Below are 20,993 nucleotides of genomic sequence, written 5' to 3'. Positions count from 1 at the left end.
CCACACATAATTCCCCAAAGAAGGGTTTTATCAATACTTTGAGCAAGGACATTGCTACCTGAATAATTAAATGACTCCAAATTGTGACCGTTGTTTAGGGGCCGACAAAATGAAATTTATAACTTGGGTAGGTTTGCTTAAACATGGAATCGCAAATTTCCAGTGGCATCACAGCTATGTGAATTTCTACGTCTGCTGAAACTGTCTGGTTGCTGACGAATTCAGGCAACGACCAGCACTCTAGAGCAGAACACGGTGTGCATGGGTCTCATTACGCCATTAAAGAGAATTAATAGGCCATTTACTGAGATGTCGTGTAAAAGAAGAGCCACTTACCATGAACAGGGCTTCATAATTTTCAATCATCTTCTGTACCACAGCGATGATGGCTGTGCTCTCCTCAGCCCGGGCTGAACTCTGGACCGAGAATTCTTTGTCTGAGGATTTCTGCTTGTGCAGCAGGTTGGGTCCAAATATGGTGGCCAAGTTTAGAGATGTCATTTTGTTCCCAGTGACCTACAAGAGCGGGGAATACAAGGATTGATGTTATTTTTGCTTTTCAAACTGCTGGGTGGTTCGGTAATCGAAGGAACCTTTTCCCCTTTCTTTTCTGCAAGGACTGTATCATTTCTGGAAGAATCCATGAGGAGCACTGTCATTTTCCTTTTGCTTCGTATCTTGGATTGACTCTCATAGCTCCCTGTTCATTTCAATAGCATATTAAGCACAATTTTACGTCTCTAAGTTATTCGTTGTGAAACCGGCACTCTATAAAATGTCTACCCTGTCTGCTTTTAAAAACTACTGATGTCCGTCCATCCATCCATCTAACCAACCATCCATCCATCTATCCACCAGGCAGCCTTCCATCTATCCCTGCATCCATCGCTGCATCCATCCATTCATCATCTCTCTATTAAATCACCCACTAAGCACCTACCATAGGCTATACAGTTTTCATGGATTCTCACTATTTAAACAATTTTCAACAATGATGACACTACAGTCCTTATTTTAAAGAGTTCACTTTCTAGAGGGGAAACAGACATATCAGGCCCAAGTGGTGAGTACAAAGTATGAAGCTATCAGCTCTGGAGGCCCCCGGGACACTCCAAAGAGGTGGCAATATTTGCACAACACCATGAAGGAAGAAGCGGAGGGGCTGGGGCAAGGGACAATTCCACTGCAGGAAGAACGCTGGATGCGAAAACAGAAACACGTAAAACACATCGAGGCATGCCAGTGCGGCAAAGGGCGCTGCAGGAGAGGCAGGCAAGGCCATTGCCGCGAGTCCCCCGGGGGGCTAGACTGCCCTTGGGCGAGAACCACCGATCCAGCCACATGTTTATTTCTCTTGTTGATATGAGTTGAAAATCGAGCAATGCAGGGATACGTCCGGGAACCATGGCTGCTCAGCCTGGGAAGATGTGCCCAACCTTCGAGGGGCACCTGGGCACACAGAGCAGAATTCAAGAGTCCGGGTTCACAGCCACGAGAGAGACTCCTGGTCTGACCCTTGTCCTGGGGAGCCCCGAGCTTGCGGCTATCCGGCCCTGCCACCCCTGCGCGGCCCCGAGTGGCACACAGTGGGTGCTATTTTTGGAAGGGGAGCCTGTTTTCAGGTTTCCTGCCAAGTGAAATGCTTTTGAATGGTCAACACTGGGAATTTTCAAGGAAGTGCTCTTTGTGTAGGACGGTTCAACTATTTTGTCTCTGTTTTATTTCATTCATATAAACCCTGCCATGTTTTTTCCCTTTATTTTTCATTTCTCTTCCTGGAAGTTTATGGCTAAGGATAAACTGAAATAGGTGTCATTTTCAAATTCATCCCTTGAGAGCTCAGGCATCTCGAGGGCCTCCCCTCCCCTCCTCTTAAAGTCCTATCAGGGTTTTCCCTGATTTTTTTTTAACATTAACAAATAGAAGATTTTGTTTTCTTTTAAAAGAATGTTTAGTATAAGGATGATCCAGAACTCGGTTTCCGTTCCCTTCTTCTCCTGTTGCTATTCTGGGAATGCAATTCAATCCGTCTGTAAAATTGTACATAGATCCCAGCTGCAGACCATGCTGCTGGGGCTTGTTAACGCATTTTTGTTTTGTTTTGATCTGTCTTTGGTTTACTGCTTTTGAACCTGGAAAGGAGACTGTTCACAGACAGCCTTCACTCTTGTGCTCGTGTGTCAGCATCTACGTATCCATATGTCCAGGTCATAACCATGTGCGCTTGGGGGCAGTTCGCTAGTTAATGATTAGCCAGCCAATTAAAGGAACAATTTTATCTTTACCCAATAAGCATCCTAGATCATTTCTAAACAGAATATGACTCGCTCACATGTATTACAAGTTTGGCACGTACAGTCACCGGAGTAGGAACTTCCCACGGGCTGTTTCAACTCCTTTGCACTATAAGCTCATGAAGCAGCTGGGCTGTTGTCCTTTTTCGACAGGCAGGGAAGTGATGCCCGGAGCCCAGACCCGAGAAGCCACCCTGCATCTTTGTCCCGACCCTGCGCCTCCCACCCGTCACCCTTGCATGCTGGCCCCCGGCCCCTGTCCCAGAATATGGGGCAATGGGAACACTAGCTTTAAAGGGTCGGGGGAGCTGGACTCAGGGTAGGGAGAGCGAGGCAGTGGGCCTGCTTCGGTTCCAAAGCCAACCTCCCATTTTGTAGAGGTATGCACCTCCTCAAAGATCACTAATGTCAGCTTTATGTTGGTGGCTCATGACTCCTTTCGTGCCTCGTAGACTCTTTGAAGAAACGAGGCCAGCCATGGACTCTCTCACCCAAACGGTGCATAGTTATACCACATTTTCCGTGCGATACCGGAGGGTTCCTGGACAACCTGGGAACCCACGGCTCACGAGGTCTCAGTTATGTTCCTGCAATATTCTTTCTAAAAGAAATGAAATCTTTCGTACATTTGGGAATTTCTCTTCTCCCCCAAGGAGCAAAGCAGATAGTAAACAAAATGGAATGAAACAAAGCAAACACTGATAGCTAAACACCCTGATTTGCTAAAATACCATTCTTTTCCCCAAGAAAAGCACTGACGGACGAGCCAACAATTTTCCCCAGGTCTGTCTTTTCAAAATCTGTAAGATCCTAGCAGTTAGGGATGCAGTAAATTTTAGGTGCCAGTTCGAAAGGAAATATTATGTTCATTTTATCGAGGAGAAAAAGGACCTCCCCTACCCAACTCTGTACGTTTCCCTCTTCCTCTGTTTTACAGAAACAAGTTCATGTGGCAAGGCGCTGGCTAGACCCTGTGTGAGCCTCCAAGCTTCTAGATGTGCTGGCCCCCCTTCTTCATGCTCCAAGCCATAACAACTACCCAACAAATAGATAACGCACCTAACCCAAACCACCAAACAGGGAAGGGGAAAAGTCGAAAACTGCTTTGTTTCTTGATGGTAGTTTACAGTTTGATTTTTGCCTCCCTCCACTGCGCTCGGCCTGTATTCTCTACCACCAAACATTAAGCCAACAACCTCTCTCTAGTTCCTCTCCGTCCGCTCCTACTTCGACCAGTGGGGTTTTTCGCTAATTCCCATCCCTGAGCGGAGCTGACATTCGATCCCTACACGCCCGCTGATGCGCGGTTTAAACTCAGTCTCCTCGGTGATGCCCCTCTTAACTTTTCTGGACCACACTCGCCACTTTTTCTCTGCAGCTCCGGAGTGAGTCCTCACTGCATTCCCTAATTCTCTCTTTGCCTTGTGTCCTTGCCTCCGCCACCTCCCAGAGGCCACAGCTTCCGAGGAAGAGTAATACGAAAATTCCTGAACAACAACACTCACTCGTTTAGAGGAACTCAGATAGGTGCTCAGGATGTACGCGATTCAAATGCCAAGGCCACTGTTACGTGGAGACATTTACAACGTGAACTGCTGGTTTCCATATTGCTATTTATACAAAAGCCTCCCCACTCGCTCTCTCCCTGACTCTAACCAATCTACAGCGTGGGTGATACTACCTTAGTGGAATCCTTCCAGAGATTCAGGGCTTAGAAGAATTAAGCACCTATTCCCTTACAAAGGCATTCAGTACTCTACAAACACAGCTCAATTTCCCCTCAAACCTCACGAGGACCTTCCCACTCTATGGCCTTTACTCGAATCTAAGATGGCTGCGTGGGCCACCTGTTTTCCCGCGACTTCGAACCAATTCACAGAAACAACACTCTCCTCATATTTCCCCTGCTGCTTTAACGTTTGATTCCTAGCCCTTCGTTTTGATTCAAGGTTTAGGCCAAGGGTGTCCAGAAACCCTTGCGAACTCTTGACTCCCTGTACAACCTTGCTGTTACTGGGATATCTGCATATTCCTTAGAGTAAACCACTCTTCTCAACCGCTGTGCGGTGCCGGTCGAAGAAGTTTTATCCCCAAAGCTCAGAACTCAGGTTGAGGAAGGTTAATAGATTTCTCCAAGAACACATGGCCACTTAGTTATAAAAGCTACCGAGTGTTCTCAACCAGGGGTGACTTTTCCCCCCTCTCCCGGCCCCCACAGGATCCTTGGTAATGTCCAGAGATGCTTTCGGTTGGTCACACCTGGGGCATGGCGGGGAGCTGCTACCGGCATCAGGTGGGCCGAGGCCAGAGATGCTACTAAGCATTCCAGAATTCACAGGGTAGCCCCTACAACAATTCCCTGCTCCCAAACATCAATCGCACGGGAGCTGGAAGACCTTGAACTAGACCCCCAGTGGAGGGTTTTTCCTAATTTCTGTTCTAGATTTCTGCTCTTAGCTAGACCACTTTGGGTTTGAGCCACCGCTGTAACTCCTAGTCACTGGACCGCCCCGCCCCCTCTTCAATATGACAACTTTGCGTGAATTGGAAGAAGGAGCCCCTTCCTCAAGATATTTTCGTGCCACCTTCTGGGCTACTGTCTTACTAACTCTGCAAATCCACAGCGACTGTGGGGTGCACGGTGGCCTCCCCCAGAGTCGTGAAATGCACAAGTAAGCAACGCGCACAACCGTAAGTGGAGCTCCCTGTGGGCCACGAGGTAAGTTACTTAGCCCCTCTAGGCCCCGGTTTCTACCTCTGAAACACGGAGGCAACTATATCTGTCTTGCGTAGGGGAGGATGCGCTGTAACGTATGGAGCCCCTGGAGCACAGCCAGCACGAGGTGGGAGATACATCAATGGAAACATGCTAAGTTTCATTGGGACCTGTCTAGGAGTATTTTCTACTTTCGGGCATAAGTAAGGGAGGCCTGTTCCGCCCTTGGACGGAGCGTCTGAAAATGAATTCTAAAAAACGCGAGAGTGACTTCAACTGGACTTTCTGCTTTCCTCGCTGCCTCCTTAATCACACAGACAGGGTCCTGCCTCTACCCGATGATTAGGCAGAGGAGTCGACGGTTTCTGTTACATCAGTAGCTGATAAAGGACGACACCCAGACGGGTAATATAACTACTTAACAATTATGAGAATTACAGCATATCCCCAGAAGAGCTGTGTCTGCTGAAATCAGGTGTCAGTGCCATATTATGAAGCCTAAAGTCAGCAGAGGGTTCACTAACTATCACTACTATAGAGATAAATGGCTAACTCAGGAAAGTTCCGTCCTTACGCCAACTGGAAGGTTGAAGATAAGAACTGCAAAACTGTCGTTCTGGATTAAAGTGAAAACATATATATGTTTTCATATATATATATATATATGAAAACATATATATGTATATACGTATATATATATATATATGAAAACATATATATGTTTTCATATATATATATATGTATATATATATATGTATATATACATATATATATATATATATATACAACCATGATTTTTAGCAAAGAAATTTGACAAACAGAACAGAATCCATGATAGAGCTGAGTTCTGCTTAACAAGGATTGAAGAGAAAAGTTTCTGTGTTTAAATAAATTTGGAATGCCTTTGGCCTCTTCTCATCTGATTTGTAACGAGTGTCAGCGTAGTAAAGGGTCTGAGATCACCTGGGGAATCCAAGGTCAAGAAGTATGACGGCGTGGTATCCAAAAGGCAAACAGATCTCTTGGTAAGGTCAAGATTAAACAGGATGCTGGCTAAATGGTCACCTGAAATTGAAGCCGGCATCTCCTTTGCCCAAGGGTGAAACCAAAAAACACCTCGAAGCATATGAGTGTGACCAAAGAGAACCAGAGCCCAGGACTTCAAATGGGCAGAGGGTGGGGTCACACTAGGGCCTGAGTGGGGACCGGGCTCAACAAGAACATCCCGAAAGGGCCCACAGGACCGTGCAGTTCCTTCACCTGGTTTGGAAGCAGGACTGACCCTCTGTTGCATTGAGCTGGCCTGTCTTGGCGGGACGGTTTAAGGAGAGAAAGGATACCAGACTTGTAACTATCGGGCAGATGGGAGCTTGAGGGACAAACTGGAAGAATAACGTGGCCTCATATTTGGGCTTCAAGTGAAAGAAGAAGATCGAATTAATTACAAAGACAGCAATCTTCCCCCATCCCCATGACTCCATGTTGTTCATGATCCTAAGCCCCTCCGTAGCTCATTTGTTTGTCTTCTTCATACAAACGGAGATTCAAGGTCTTGAGCAAAGCACCGTCAGGGAAAATGACAGCCTCGTTTGGAAGCCGTCTTGAAACACAGGAGGTTAAGGGCCCGTGCGCTCTTAGGAACTGTCCCGCCGGAGAAAACACTAGTTCTCGTTCTACATGGACAGCTAGGGCGGGAAAGGGCAGGCGTCCTTTCCTCCAGGTGAAACACGTAACCGAACTGACGCCCACTCTTCTGCAAGGGGACAAAGGACGAGTCCCAGCATGCAGGGCGGCGGCGGGGGGTGGGGTGCCTACCTCTTGTCCATCTTTGCTGACGTTGTCGTTGGCGTGCCTGGCCACCATGGAGAGGAACTGGAGGAGTCGGTGGAGCGTGTCGCAGTTGCAGGGAGGTAGAAGGTAGATGAGAAGCTGCAAGGTACCCAGTTGTTCCTCTGGCTCCAACACTAAGCAAGGCAAAAGGAGGCATTCTAAGTCAGTTAAAGGGGGAGCTCCCACCATTGGGGCTCGGAGAAGAGGCCCCTCCTGACGGCTTTCCGAAAGGGATTAGCAAGGCAAGTCACATTCCACTCCACCCAATGGGAGCCCTGGCTTAGCAATTTAGCACGAGGTTCTATGAAGGCCGTAAAGATAAACCAGACCCAGGGAGCTGCAACATCGAGAGAAAGCATTCTAGTCCATGGTAGAAATATAACGTAATTTCGCTTACTTTCTTCTCCCTCCTTTCCCTGGCATTACCCATCATTTACTTTGGGGATCGCAGTCTCTCGTTTTCAGTAAATATTTACTAACGATGACTGGGAATCGGTGAACACTCGCCATGTTGAGTTTATAGCAGATGTGAGGCCCTTTTCCGTCGAGCAATGCACAAGGAATTGCCTTTTTGTTGGCAGTAACCAAGACACGGCACAATGAGTGTCTTCTCTCTCTTTTGTGATCCTATTTTAATGGTAGCGTTGGAGGAAGAAATGTATGGAGGCTGACACAGCTCTGGCCTGTCCCTCCTCCCTCTCTTCCTTTACGCCTCCACGGGATCTGCATCTACAGCCCCGGGGCAGCCATATTGAAAATTCCGGCACTGGACTATGCCATCCTGCTTTCCCTGGAATATCGCCTGCTGCCTTTTCTCACTCTGGGTTTCTGTGGCTCCCTCCTTCCTCCTACCAGTAATGCGAACTCATTTTTAGGCACAGACTCAACGGGAAATCTTGCTGTTACTTCAAAGCATCAATATATAGCACTCTCTACTGAGCTGGGGTCATTTGAAAGCATCCCAAATTCTTCTTTGTTCTATCACAACTTTCTTCTTGCTAACTGTCCCCAGGGGAAATCTCACAAAATTCCCCCAAATAGCCCACTCATTAGAGACCAATAAATAAGAACGAAAGGAGGTACTGGGAAACGCATGCACACGGTTTGATGAGTGAGTTGGACATCCCAGGACTCCCGGGACACATTCCTGGAAATGCGTGTATTACGCACAGAGAGTATTGATGAAGGCCGTGTACAGCTCCCTGGTGAGAAGGGGGTCCGGCATGTCCCTCAGGAACTCCTTCAACAGGGCAGCCACATCATGAACGCTGTGCTCTTCCTCCAGAGAGACATCGACCCCGCGGTCAAATTCCTCACGTAACTGGAAAAATAACGGTTCAAGTGGCAGCCTTATAACACCATACCTCAGTGTTCAGTGTCCAGCAAAATAAAAAAAGAAAGTGCTGTGACATTCAGTATGTGGTATTAGGCTTACGCAGACACAGGAAAGGAGAAGAAAACATGTCACCTTGATCGACAAAGTCTATGCATCCAGTCATGAATAGATAGATAGATAGATATACATACACATATACACATATATACATATATACACATATACATACATACATATACATATATGTATACATATACATATATACATATATACAATATATACATATATGCATAATACATAAATACATATACATAATGCATTAATAATAATAATAAAGAATATATATATTTACATGCATTATTAAATAAAAGTATCTGTAGGTTTGAAGTTAATGATGCAGGCAGAAAAGCTTGATAACACCATCCAGAAGGTTGGGAGGAAGAGCTAAGGGGTTAGGTCAACAGTAAATGTGGGAGGGAGGAACGAACCGATTGCCCAGCAGTTTTGTGTGTCGGCAATCCTACTAGGTTGGAATTTTGACACTTTACAGGAATACTCAACAAGAAAGCAAGGGTTTTTTTTTCTTGCAAACAACGAAATGAAAAAACCCTCATAAGCCGTTTGTGACTAAGGCTTGAAAGATGACAATTACTAAACAAAATGTGCCTTAGGGATGTCAGAGTAGCCTTATTAACAATTCCCAAAGGGATTTCCTGCCTTCATCATTATACTCGGTTTATTAGCATTTACAACAACAGGAAAACCCAATAGCGAGAGGAAGGGAGTCATAACCCTACACCCTACTTCCATGACCGACAGCCTAACTTCCCTTATGTACTGTTTCCTCCTGTGGAAACAATTATGTGAGTTCGTGAATCACCTCTATGCAGTGAGCTTCCCTAAGAATCTATTTGTTCAATCATTCATTCGTCCGTTCAATTTCCCGTGTACCAGGCCTCGGTACAGGCTCTCAAAGCCCGGTAGGGAATAAAGAGGCAACGTCCTTTTCCACCCTCAGCTCTCAGACTGATACAGAGTCTGGCGATAAACTGGTAATCCCCCAAATGATTAATTAGCTCTTAATATTGTGACAACCGTTCTCAGTAAAAAATGCAGGGCGCTAAGACGTGATGTTCAAAATAAAATGCGGAGTTAAGGCATATTTCACACTAGAATCCAAGTCTAAATAACCACAATTATATTGTTATTGGATAATCCTTAAATGAATCTCCCTGCAGAGGTTTTTCCCCTTTGATGGATCCAGATAGAACTGAGGAACCATTTCTGACACCAGCCTCCTCTCCACCTGAGCAGAACACGCGTTAGTGTCCCGAATTGCTCATCGATTCCAGCCAAGTTGTCATTAGTGCGCAGCAGGCTGCCGGAACGGCAAAGGCTTCCACTGGTATCACTCCTACTTGCGATCATTTAAACACGTCACGTTTCTTTCCTGAGCGCACACACGTGCAGAAAGAACGGACCTCGGAAAGAGCTTAATCCAAATTGTGTGATCTTGGGTTTAACACCGATCTTGAATTGAGCACGGATCAAACTGTGTGATCTTGAATTAAGTTTCTTAGTCTCTCTAAGCCTCAAAGGAAGTGGGTGAAGGAAGGGGCTACTCTCAGAGCTGGTGGGTGGAGTCAATAAGGTAATGTTTTGAAAGTGTTCTCCAGGTCCGCATAGGTGAGCGGCCCCAAAATGTTACTATACCATCTTCCTTCTTGCAAGTCCTGTGGTGAAATGTTAAAAGCTGTTCAATAGTCTCTTGTGTGACTATGAAAATAAAGACAATACTCCTTTCGGAAGCCCCTTTTGTTTTGACAAAAAAAAGAGGCATTTATTTCAGTTAGTTTTATTAATATGAACAAATATTTCTTCGGCTTCATCAACTAAAAATTACTTTCCGTTGCCTCCATTTCTGAGTTGCTGAGTTCCTTCTTTCTGTCGGAACCAAGAGAGGAGACTTAACATTTTAATTTACTCTTGGCCAACAAATGAATTATTTTTTCAAAGGATGGCTTTTGCCTCTTTGGGAAGCCATCTGGAGCACAAATACCTTCCCGATCATAGGCGTCGATTCCTGACGGTCTAGGTATCAAACTTCTGTTGGGGGAATGTGGCACAGCGCTGAAGGAAACCAAGGGGTGCGGTCCCCACGTGCAAAATGAATTGGGGATCGAGGGTTTCACGGAAACTTACTAAGAATTGTTTATTTTTGAGAAGGTACAACAATCAAAAGTAGCATCTTATATGAAGAGAATGTCAATGGCATTATTCATATTGCATTTTAGTAAAAACAAGTGCTATACAAGAGTCTTCTGCTTATTATCACTTACTGTTTAGGTGCTCTCTGGATCTCCTACTTTTATCATTTCCACAAGATGCTTATGAATTAGTTTTGTTTGGCTGTATGTGCCACGGACACATCCAAATGTTTTGCTTTCAAGTGTTTGAGCCTCACTCTATCACAACCTTTCTCAGCCTTTTACCTCTTGGGAGTCAATTACACTCTAATTGGTGGGAGGATACCGCAGAGATATTGAGAAATGAATTTGCATACGCTTGAACTTTGCATGAGGTAATTCATTTGAAAGTCATGTGAAACGTACAACGCGGTCTTTCCTTTTCACTTACTTGTCTCACTCTCTTTTTTGAGCTTCCAACTCGGAATATCCCCACTGTCTGGAGGCCTGCAAAGAAGCAAACAAAATCAACAGTCCGGTTTTATGGCTCGAAACTCTGGAGGAAATCACCGTAGACCCAGAATAGGATGCCAGCACCCAGCTGCAACTCGCAGAGCAGTAACAGCACAATCGCATGCACTAACGGTTCTTCATCCCACTCTATGGTCTGCAGGCACCTCCAGCTTAACTCTGCAGGCACCAGGGGCGTGTCATGTTAAACGTTTGTGTGATGAAAAATTTGTCACGTGATAGTGTGTATTTCCACATCTTCTCCATATGAAAAAAGTAACCTTTTCTTTGTTATTCGGAATGATTACTTAAACATAAATTCTATACGAATTTTTAGCTCTCCCTCAGTTGTAAAACTAGATATTTCTTGTTTCACTGATTATAATGAACACAAGCACTTATCAACGAAAATCTAGAAAGTGCAGAAAAAGGTAAAAGGTAATGTACTTTTCAAAATAACGGATGCAGAAATAACCACCATGAATATTTTGGTTTATTTCTGTCCAGCCTTTACTCGGTGTGTGCGTGCGTGCGCGTGTGTGTTCTTTTTACATAGCTGAGCCAGAGTTTTTGTCGCTTCAGGTTTGATTCTGGGGGGCAGGAGTACTCCCTAAGAAGTATCATGTACTTCAGGGGCACAGAATGTCTGAACAGCTCTCCTTTTCCTATGCAAGCCATTAATCATCAGCACTGCTGATCACCATCTCCATTTATTTTTTTCATTGGTGGCTCATTTTCTCTTCATTTGGGATCATCAGTTATGAGGGCGATGGTGGGTTTGGAGCTGCCAATGGACATTTTGCAGCCACGTGAAGAGAGTTGGTCTGAGAGGAAAGCCACCAAACAGGCTCGTGCTCTCATGCCATCATTTGATTCCCGGATCCAGTGGTGCCTGAATTTAGATACAATACTGAGACTTCCATATGTAAATAGGATTGGGGGAGGGGGTGGTGGTGCTTTGCCTGATCTAGTTTGATCTGGGTTCCTCTCTCTTGCCACTGAAAAGGTTCTGACTAGTACAACGTATAATTACATTGGAAAGAATTTCAATCTTTATAACATTATTTCTTTCATCCAGAACCAAAGTAAACATCTTAATTTGTTTAAGTCACGTTTTAGATTTGTTGGTAGAGCTTTGCCGTTTTCTTCACAGAACTGTCTTGGCTTCTTATTACAGATATTCTGGGTATATTTTTGATATTAGTATGAGTGAATTATTTTATTGTGATGGCATACAACTGATTCTTGCTCTCACATAGGAAACGGGCATCTTTTTGTAGACATATTTTATGGTCTTGCCACATGATGCATTAGGTATAAGCCCTTTTTGGTTGGTTTTCCAGGGTTTTTTAGTTAGAAGAGACAACCTCTATAATTACAAATCCATTTATAAATATAATTATGAATCCATACATCCCATTTATCAGTTCTATATCTTATAAATGGTATCCTGAATTTCCAGACTAATTTGAGAGAATCATGGTGAGAGGCTAATTAGTGCTGACTTGCATCATCACATTTTTGTGCCCTTGGTGGGATTTTGCTCTGCGTCTGTTTGCAAAAGACTCCTGTACCTTCTTTGTCGCTTCTGTCGGTGTGTCTGCCTCCTAAGTGAGTCCAACCCCTAGCTTGATTTATTGTTTCTACCTCTCTGTGAGCTTAAAAACAGGGCAATTGAGCTATTTAGAATCACTCCAGAATTAAATTTCACATCTGCAAAAGGAGTATAAGTATCCACCTGAAAAGTTATGCAACGATTCAATTAATTAATGCATATAAAGGGCTTAGAATCATATCTGGCATCTGCCATTATAAAGAGAGAAACAGACCCTGATTGAATGGAATGAGTCTCCTTTGTGCAAAATAGAAAACCTTAATATAATAGCAGGTGTTAGCAAATGTTCGTTTTGGCTGCATTTGCTCTCTGATTTTCTGATGGTTTCTGAATAGCTGAAATTTCTACAGAAATATCACATAAGGGCATTTTCTACACAAGCGGACTATTCATTTGGTTGAATCCCTCCAGACTCTTCAGAAATGCCCATTTCCATGACATTATTTCCTCAATGATAGCACTTTTTCACTCGGCAAAAATGACTGTCATTTTAAAAAATGACTAGTTACTGATCAAGTGCCAGAATTCCTATGTATCTCGATTGATTATAATCTGACTTAAGTTTCTAAAATATTTGTTTGTTTGCTTATTTATCGGCAGAGCAAACGGCAGCTTGCAGGCAGTCAATGCCATTCTCTGACACAAGCTATGCCGTGACTCTCCTTCAAAGAAAACATACAGTCTAGGCATTTAGTAACCCCGACTTAAGGTAGTCACTGAAAAAACAGGGGTACATCAAAAAAGGCATAGATCTGGCAAAGGACCGTGACTTTGCTGGGGCCTGTCCCAGAAATCGACATGATCACCTTTCTCTCCTTTTCATCAGAAACTACAAGGGAAACTTGACCCAGAGCACCTGGACCTCAGGCTTAGGAAGTATCAAGTAAAGAGGGCAGGCATGATAAGCCTCAAAATCAGCCCAAATCCCAGAAAGGTAATAGCACTTGAGTCTCCATTATACTGTCTGTGTTTTTGTTGTTGTCATTGTTTTGAAAGCTGTGCTTCTGGGAAATTGAGGATGCTTAGGGAATTCTTTTTCTTTTTATATGAAATTTATTGTCAAATTGGTTTCCATACAGCCCCAACAGGTGCCCTTCTCAATGCCCATCACCCACTTTCCCCTCCCCCCCAACCCCCATCAACCCTCAGTTTATTCTCAGTATTTAAGAGCCTCTTATGGTTTGCCTCCTTCCCTCTCTGTAACTTTTTTTTTCCCCCTTCTCCACCCCCCTGGTCTTCTGTTGGGTTTCTCAGGATCCACATATGAGTGAAAACATATGGCATCTGTCTTTCTCTGACTGACTTATTTCACTTAGCATAATACCTTCCAGTTCCATCCATGTTGTTGCAAATGGCCAGATTTCATTCTTTCTCATTGTCAAGTAGTATTCCATTGTGTATATAAACCACAATTTCTTTATCCATTCGTCAGTTGATGGACATTTAGGCTCTGTCCATAATTTGGCGATTGTTGAAAGCGCTGTTATAAACATTGGGGTACAAGTGCCCCTATGCATCAGCACTCCTGTATCCCCTGGGTAAATTCCTAGCAGTGCTACTGCTGGGTCATAGGGTAGGTCTATTTTTAATTTTTTGAGGAACCTCCACACTGTTTTCCAGAGCGGCTGCACCAGTTTGCGTTCCCACCAACAGTGCAAGAGGGTTCCCGTTTCTCCACATCCTCGCCAGCATCTATAGTCTCCTGATTTGTTCATTTTGGCCACTCTGACCGGCGTGAGGTGGTATCTCAGTGTGGTTTTGATTTGTATTTCCCTGATGAGGAGTGACGTCTGAGCATATAGTAGAGAAAGCATCTGGGTGCAAGGGAAAGGGTGGCGCACACAGACACGGATGGAGTCAAGGTCATTGTCCAAGCCCAATTTCGGAGGGAATGAAAAGATCTTCGACAAAAGTTTATAAGGCTAAAGTGGATCATACTCTCTGCTACCCATTTCCCAAACTGGCAGATAGAGTCTTATGAAAGAATTGTTTTTATGGTTTGCTCTTTTTTTCATTGGTTTTAAGGGACCAAGATTAATATCCGTTTGCATCTGAACACGTCTCTTTTCTGGAGCTAAACACCATGGAAACGAGAAACGGAATCAGGGCCTTGAGAGATCACCCAGGATAATCTTGTCTCTTTTAGGCCCTACGCTGCATGTTAACTACTCCAAAAAAGGAAGCACTGTCCAGTTTTTTAGTAAGCTTAAAGGAAAGGCTATTTTTCAAATTATAATTCATGACAATTTATTTTAAAAAACAAAATAGAAAAACAAAGTTTTCTTTCTTTCACATAAGCAGTTACTCAACCTGGCACTAGATTTTAAATGATTGGAGTACAATTCTCACTTAGGACTCTTTAAAATGCTTACAGTTCACTCTCGATGCTTTTTACAGGTGAAAACTATAATTATAAAAGTATGAGTCGCTTTTTCTACCTCCTAGTGAAATTTTGGCTGAATTTACATATTTGCTGTACTGAATTCTTTAGTTGCTAAGCTATTTTTAAAAATAATTCCATGCAAGTAATATTTATTGGACACCTACATTGTATTAACCGTGATAGTAAGTGCTGGGAATTCAAAATGACTAAGAAATTTTCCTTGACCTCCAGCTTACCTTCCCAGGAGAAGAGACATACGGACACACACACACACACACACACACACACACACACACACACATATAAAAATTCTGTATAGACAAAGAAAGCTTCAATATGTATCAGTTTTATTACGTCATCCATATGTTACCTAGTGATTAAGACATTTAGAAATCCCCTTAATAATTTTTTTATAAAGTCCCAGTTTTACTGGAAACAATTAACTTATCTCATGTCCACAAAACGCATGCGAACACTATAGGAAACACATTCAGGTTATGGAGATGGCAGTTCAATGGGCCAAAAGCCTACATCTCAGAAAAATGTTTGAAGAAGGCTATATTATTTTTAAGTCAACATATTACCTGGAGTTGAGTTGCCAAAAGGGTCATCGTGAAGGATCTGAAGTGGACATCTTCCCACAAAAACACAAATAGCCATATAGAAAGCTGTTGCCAAAAACCACGTATTTTCTATTCATTTAAGGAATGGCTTGCAAATCTTTTTGTTTGTTTGTTTCTTTGTTTGCTTGTTTGAAGCTGGACTCTTTTTTTTTTTAAGGAAGCCTTGTTAGTAACCTCGATGCATGAAAAAAAAAAAAAGTGGCTGTGTTCTGTTTGAAGGGAGGCTTGGGGACAGACCCAGCCCAACAGATCTTGGCCTCCCCTAAGATACTTGGCCTCCAGGTTCACTTCTGAGGACCACTGGGCATTGGGCGGCCTCAACACTGTCAAGTTGATTTTTGTCCCCCACAACCTTGTTCAGCCCAGTACCCTTTCAGGCACACACTCAGATCTGTAAGGAAACGTCAGCCCAGAGTCTGATCAGACGACTAAAGCACTGAACTTGGGCGCTTAAATCCATGATGCTTGAATACATGAAAGTCTCTCATACATGATCACTGACAGACAAGTCTGCTTACCGTGTTTTTCTAGATGCTGACAGCAGCTGTCCACCAGCCTGGGGACCTGTCTGTAAATGGGATTCAGACTCAGTTTCTTATCTCTGGCTTTCTCTTTTTTACTATGAGCCTCGGCAGGCAAGGAGAGTTGTAAAGCTTCTAGTAGTCGAGACTGACTGTCGTCAAGATCTGTGATAGAATCCACTGACATCGCACCCTGCAAATTATACACAGCCGTGAGCAAAGAGTGCAGATGGGGAAAATGAAAACAGCTTCCCTCAGAAGCTCTCCAATAACGCTTTTGCCCATGACTGCCTGTCACACTTACAAGAGCGCCGCTTGGTTGAATCATGCTGTTTGTACATTAGATGGAAAGCAGCAAACACCTTTCGAAAAAGTTAGGAAACTACCACAACATAGGGCCAGGTAATGGCAGTCACAATTTCGACACACAACATTTTCCAAATGGAAGACACTTCATGCCTTGGAACAAGAGAGGAATCACATACTCGATGAATGAGGTCAAGTGAGAGGAGCCTTGGGAGTAAAAAGAAGATCGCAACTATGACTCTAGGGGGTAGAGTTTTAAAACTGGATTCCGTGGGACGGTCTTAGTGTTGCGTCCCCCCAGAAATGGCATAAAGGGCATTATCGGGGAAGTGGTTCCCGGAGACGGCTGCAGGGGTGAGGAAATGAGAGCGGGAAGAGAGGGCGGTGGATGAGAAGCGCCACTAAGCCTATGACGAGCCCGGGGGCAGCTCGTGCCCCAGGCCCTGGGGACGACTGGGAGACCATGGAGGTCAAGCATCTCAGAGGTAACCATGCCAGGGAGCCAGTGAGCTGGGCTATTTATACCACAAGCCTCAAGAGTCATTGATTAAGGGCAACTCCCGGTAGGGGCAGGGAGGCGACCTTAACGTCTCGGCACTTGCAGCCTGTCATCTGCATGGGTGGGTGCCTCTGGCCATCAGAGAGAGCCTTTGGCGGAGATGGGTTGCTGGCCGGTGGGAGGAGGGCCGCCATGTTGGGAAGGGTGAGGGCTGAGCACAGGGGAGTAGCACACCAGCCACGTCGGTACAGCCCCCGGCCTTCGATGAAGCACAGAGGAAGGAGTCCGCAGCCGGTGTCCCGGCAAGGCCTGGACAGAGGAGAGGTTATCGGGCAGGCCCATTGCCGGGGCCCCAGATTCCCCGAAAGTTCCAACGTGGAGCTCAGGTGTTACTGCCACCCAACACGCGATCCGAGAGACAGTGATAAAGCTGGAAGAACGACAATGGTGTCATTGCCTCATCTGTAAACATAGCTGGAGCCTTGAGCACAGCAGAGGCCCAGGCACCCCCTTGATCTTGGAGAGGTCTCGAACGTGGATTTTAAGTGGGGAGTGTTGGGGCTTTTACCGAGGGCAGCAGTGAGTGGCTGGGGGTGGCACGCGTTTGGGGTCTCCAGGCAAGAGGAAAAGGGGAGACCTCCCGGTGACCGGTGACCGAGGGAATTCTAGAGACGCTTATCAACGGACCCAGCCAATCACCAACCGGTTGGCCTGGACACTCAGCTTCCCTGGATCGAAACATGAAGTTTGAAGCCCCAAACAACAGCACAGTGCCTAGAACACAGCCGCCAATTAATAAATGGCACCCTGTTGTTACAGTACTAATTTAAGAGGACATATGTTCTCTCTCTCTCTCTCTCTATCTATATATGTATAGTGAAAAAAGTTCCATTGATGAAACAAAATCTCATTGTTTCTGAAGACCGGTAGCCAAGCCACTGGGCCAAGTGGGTTCCTGGGCTGGAGACCGAGAGAGTAACCAGAACACCTGGCCCTGCCCCCAAGCCCCACAGGCTCAAGGGCAAGTCCGGCAGTACAGCAGTAGATCACACTAGAGCACGGTCAGCAGTGACACTGTGGAATGTTCAGGATCTCATGGGGCACACGGGTAACCGAGGAGGGGCCCCCCACAGCTCTGAGAGGGGTCAGGAAAAGGCTCCGAGGGTGCGCCCGGTGCCCTACGGCCAGTGCAAATTGTCCCCGAGTGGGGCCGTTGACAGATACCTGGACTACATTTCCAGTTTTCACACGAGCAAAGACTCCACGAATAACGCTCTGGTTGTTTCAGCAGCGGTGTCATAGAGAAAGCACCGGCCAACTCACCCTCCTCCTGGCCCGAGGAGCTGGTTCTGGGGTGTTCGGGGACGTTGACTCATTTGGTGTTTCCGAGGTGGAGCTGAGAGATGAGTTACTGCTTGAGAGTTCTTTGTTTTGTCTTTTATTTCCAAATGGGAGGAGGGAAGCCACGAAATCGGACGCGTCCTTTTGTTCGTCCCTCTGTGAGTCCTGCTTGAGTTTATAGGCCCGGTCGTTTGCAATGACTTGGGATAAGGGCATTCCAAATGCCTGTGGGATGAATTCTGGAACCAAAAAACAAACATTCACTTTCAGCCATGACCAGGGAAGGCCCTCACTCGTGTTTTAGACCTAAGAGCCGACATATTCAAATGCCTGTTTCTCGAAGAACTGATTCATCAATCAAAATACAGAGGTGGCTTTTGTATTTATCAGCGTGGCCAACATTTCTATTTCTATCAAGCAGGCCAGTATGGTTTTAGAAATCTAGGCCTCTGGTCTCCCCACCCCCCGCCCCGCCCCACCGCCGACATATCTCAAGTATGTTTTAAAGGCAAAAACTTTGGGGCGCCTGGGTGGCTCAGTCGGTTAAGTGTCCGACTTCAGCTCAGGTCACGATCTCGTGGTTTGTGGGTTCGAGCCTCCCGTCAGGCTCCGTGCTGACAGCTCGGAGCCTGGGGCCTGCTTCGGATTCTGTGTCTCCCTCTCTCCCTGCCCCTTCCCCGCTCGTGCCAAAAATGAATAAACATTAAAAAAAATTTAAAGGGCCAGACCTTTTGTTAGCCTTACACTCCCCACCTTCGATTTATGGGTCTCCAGAGCCCCCGGAACATACAAGGCATGAAAAGGCTGCATGTCTCCATTTATTCAGCACGGAGTGTGTAAGGCTAACAAAAGGTCTGGTCCTTGCTCTTGAAGGATTCAGAGTCGGGGAGGGGGTCAGATATGTAAATAGCTACAGAGGTGTGTCTGCCACGTGCAGCGATGCACGGAAGCAAAGACTGAAGTTCAGTTAAGTGGATCCACTTTGAGGTTCCCCGTAAACGAGCCAATATGCGAAATGAGAACCCGAGAGGGGGCGGAACAGCTCGGGAGCAAGTCTTCTCTCTTCCCTTTGTGTTCCTTGTCCCCACATTCTGCCTCCAGTTGCTGGCTGGGGCTGTCACTCTTATGATCTATGCTCCAGCCATTCTGCTGGCCACACGCACAAGTGGGCTCTCATCGCTAACTGACCAGTGAAGGGCCCAGGATACAACGTGTTAAATCCTCTCGTAAGGACAATTTGGGGGGAAGGAGCATGATGCAGAGATCTACGGCTTTATTTGGAGATGTACACACGGTTGCTCTCTGGATCACGGTAGTAAATCCATATGTATACGTGTCTGTTGTAAGCACACTAATCCTTAGGGCCGGGCATTTTACTGGCAATATTTTAGATTTATGCTGAAAAGCATTAATAATTAAGTTAAATGCATTTATTTCTTTTAGAGTCAAAATTACATCTCCTAGCAGCAGAATATTGGAGTCTAGGCTCTCCCTTGTTCTTATAACCCCTACAAATAAAACCAGAATGATCAAAACAGTTGTAAGACTTGTTTGTTCTTTGAAAGGAAAAGCTAACATTAAATCAGGTGGAAAGAGGCTTTGGAAGGTTTTCTTCCTTGATCTATGGCCAGTGATTTTTAACATCACTGGGCTAATGACCAAGTCTACATCAAAAGCAGAAATGGGGGGTGCCTAGGTGGCTCGGTGGGCTGAACGTGGGACTCTTGACTTCGGCTCGGGTCATGATCTCACAGTTTGTGAGTTCAAGCCCCACATCGAGATCCACACTGAAAGCTCGGAGCCTGCTTGGGATTTTCTCTCTCCCTCTCTCTCTGCCTCTCCCTTGCTTGCCCTCTCTCTCTCCCTCCTTTTCGAAATAAATAAATAGACAAAAAAATTATCTAAAAAAAGCAGAAATGGTACTTGAGAAGCCTGCACCCTTGGTTCCATCAAAACATGAATCTGTTTTAAAGCGAAAAATCAAAACGTCACCATTTGGGGATTTTCAGAGGATGTTTACCATTCTCCATCATTCTCAACAAACTAGGTGGCATATGATAACACACAAAAAATTAGGCATGTTTTTGAGTGACTGATGTAGACAAGTGCAGCAAGACGCAATGCTCACTATTGATAAAAGGCCACCTCCACCACCTAGCAAAATTAGAAAGCAAAGGGGACAATACCAGACCACTGGCTGTGCACGCCAGGATTTATCGCGTAAATCAGCGCTGTCTTGTGTATGGGAATAATCAAATCGTCTTACTTCAAAAAAACCGGGGAGGGGCGCCCGGGTGTCTCAGTTGATTAAGTGGCCAACTTAGGCTCAGGTTAGGATCTCACAGCTTGTGAGTTCGAGCTCCGCATGGGGCTCTCTGCTGTCGGCACGGAGCCTGCTTCGGATCCTCTGTCTCCTCTCTCTGCCCCTCCCCAGGTTGTTCTATCTCAAAGATGAGGCTACGGACTCCTCTCTTAGCCAGTTTTTCCACATAAGGAAAACCAACCAGACTCGTTTAGAGTTGCTGATATCCCTAGAAAAATGGTTTCCTTTGGTATCCATCGTTTTTAATGTCCAAACCTCTGTCACCCTGCTTGCAAATTGGAATAATTGAATACCAATTAAATAGATGGAATACAAGCTTCTCCATTTTTATTTCTCTTTTATTCTTACTCAAGAGCTGATCCTCTAACAGAGTTTTATTTTTCCCTAACAGGCTTTCTTTCCTGGCTGAGTTTATTTATCCTCTCAGTGACAGGGTTTTAATGTAGTCTCTGGTTTCTTGTCGTTGTCTCTTGAGAACCCTTACAGGCTTCAGAAAGGAGGCCTCTCCAT

General features: G+C 45.1%; 1 protein-coding gene across 4 annotated transcripts in view; it reads right to left on the bottom strand.

Moving 5' to 3' along the window:
- ARHGAP6 (Rho GTPase activating protein 6) overlaps positions 1-20,993 on the bottom strand; it is a 450,271-nt gene that overhangs the window by 30,365 nt on the left and 398,913 nt on the right. For all 4 annotated transcript variants that reach the window (XM_019417863.2, XM_019417864.2, XM_019417865.2 and 1 more), the window contains exons 4-9: positions 18,143-18,399; positions 16,012-16,207; positions 10,814-10,869; positions 8,011-8,161; positions 6,826-6,974; positions 337-516 (exon numbers count right to left, since the gene is read on the bottom strand). In XM_019417863.2, coding sequence (XP_019273408.1) covers positions 337-516; positions 6,826-6,974; positions 8,011-8,161; positions 10,814-10,869; positions 16,012-16,207; positions 18,143-18,399 — 989 coding nt within the window. The remainder of the gene's footprint in view (positions 1-336; positions 517-6,825; positions 6,975-8,010; positions 8,162-10,813; positions 10,870-16,011; positions 16,208-18,142; positions 18,400-20,993) is intronic.

The sequence above is a fragment of the Panthera pardus genome, unplaced genomic scaffold (assembly GCF_024362965.1).
Source record: "Panthera pardus isolate Hobbes unplaced genomic scaffold, ASM2436296v1 HiC_scaffold_27, whole genome shotgun sequence".
Taxonomy (NCBI): Eukaryota; Metazoa; Chordata; class Mammalia; order Carnivora; family Felidae; genus Panthera; species Panthera pardus.
The sequence above is the reverse complement of the archived record's forward strand: the minus strand, read 5'-3'. Positions and strand labels throughout refer to the sequence as shown.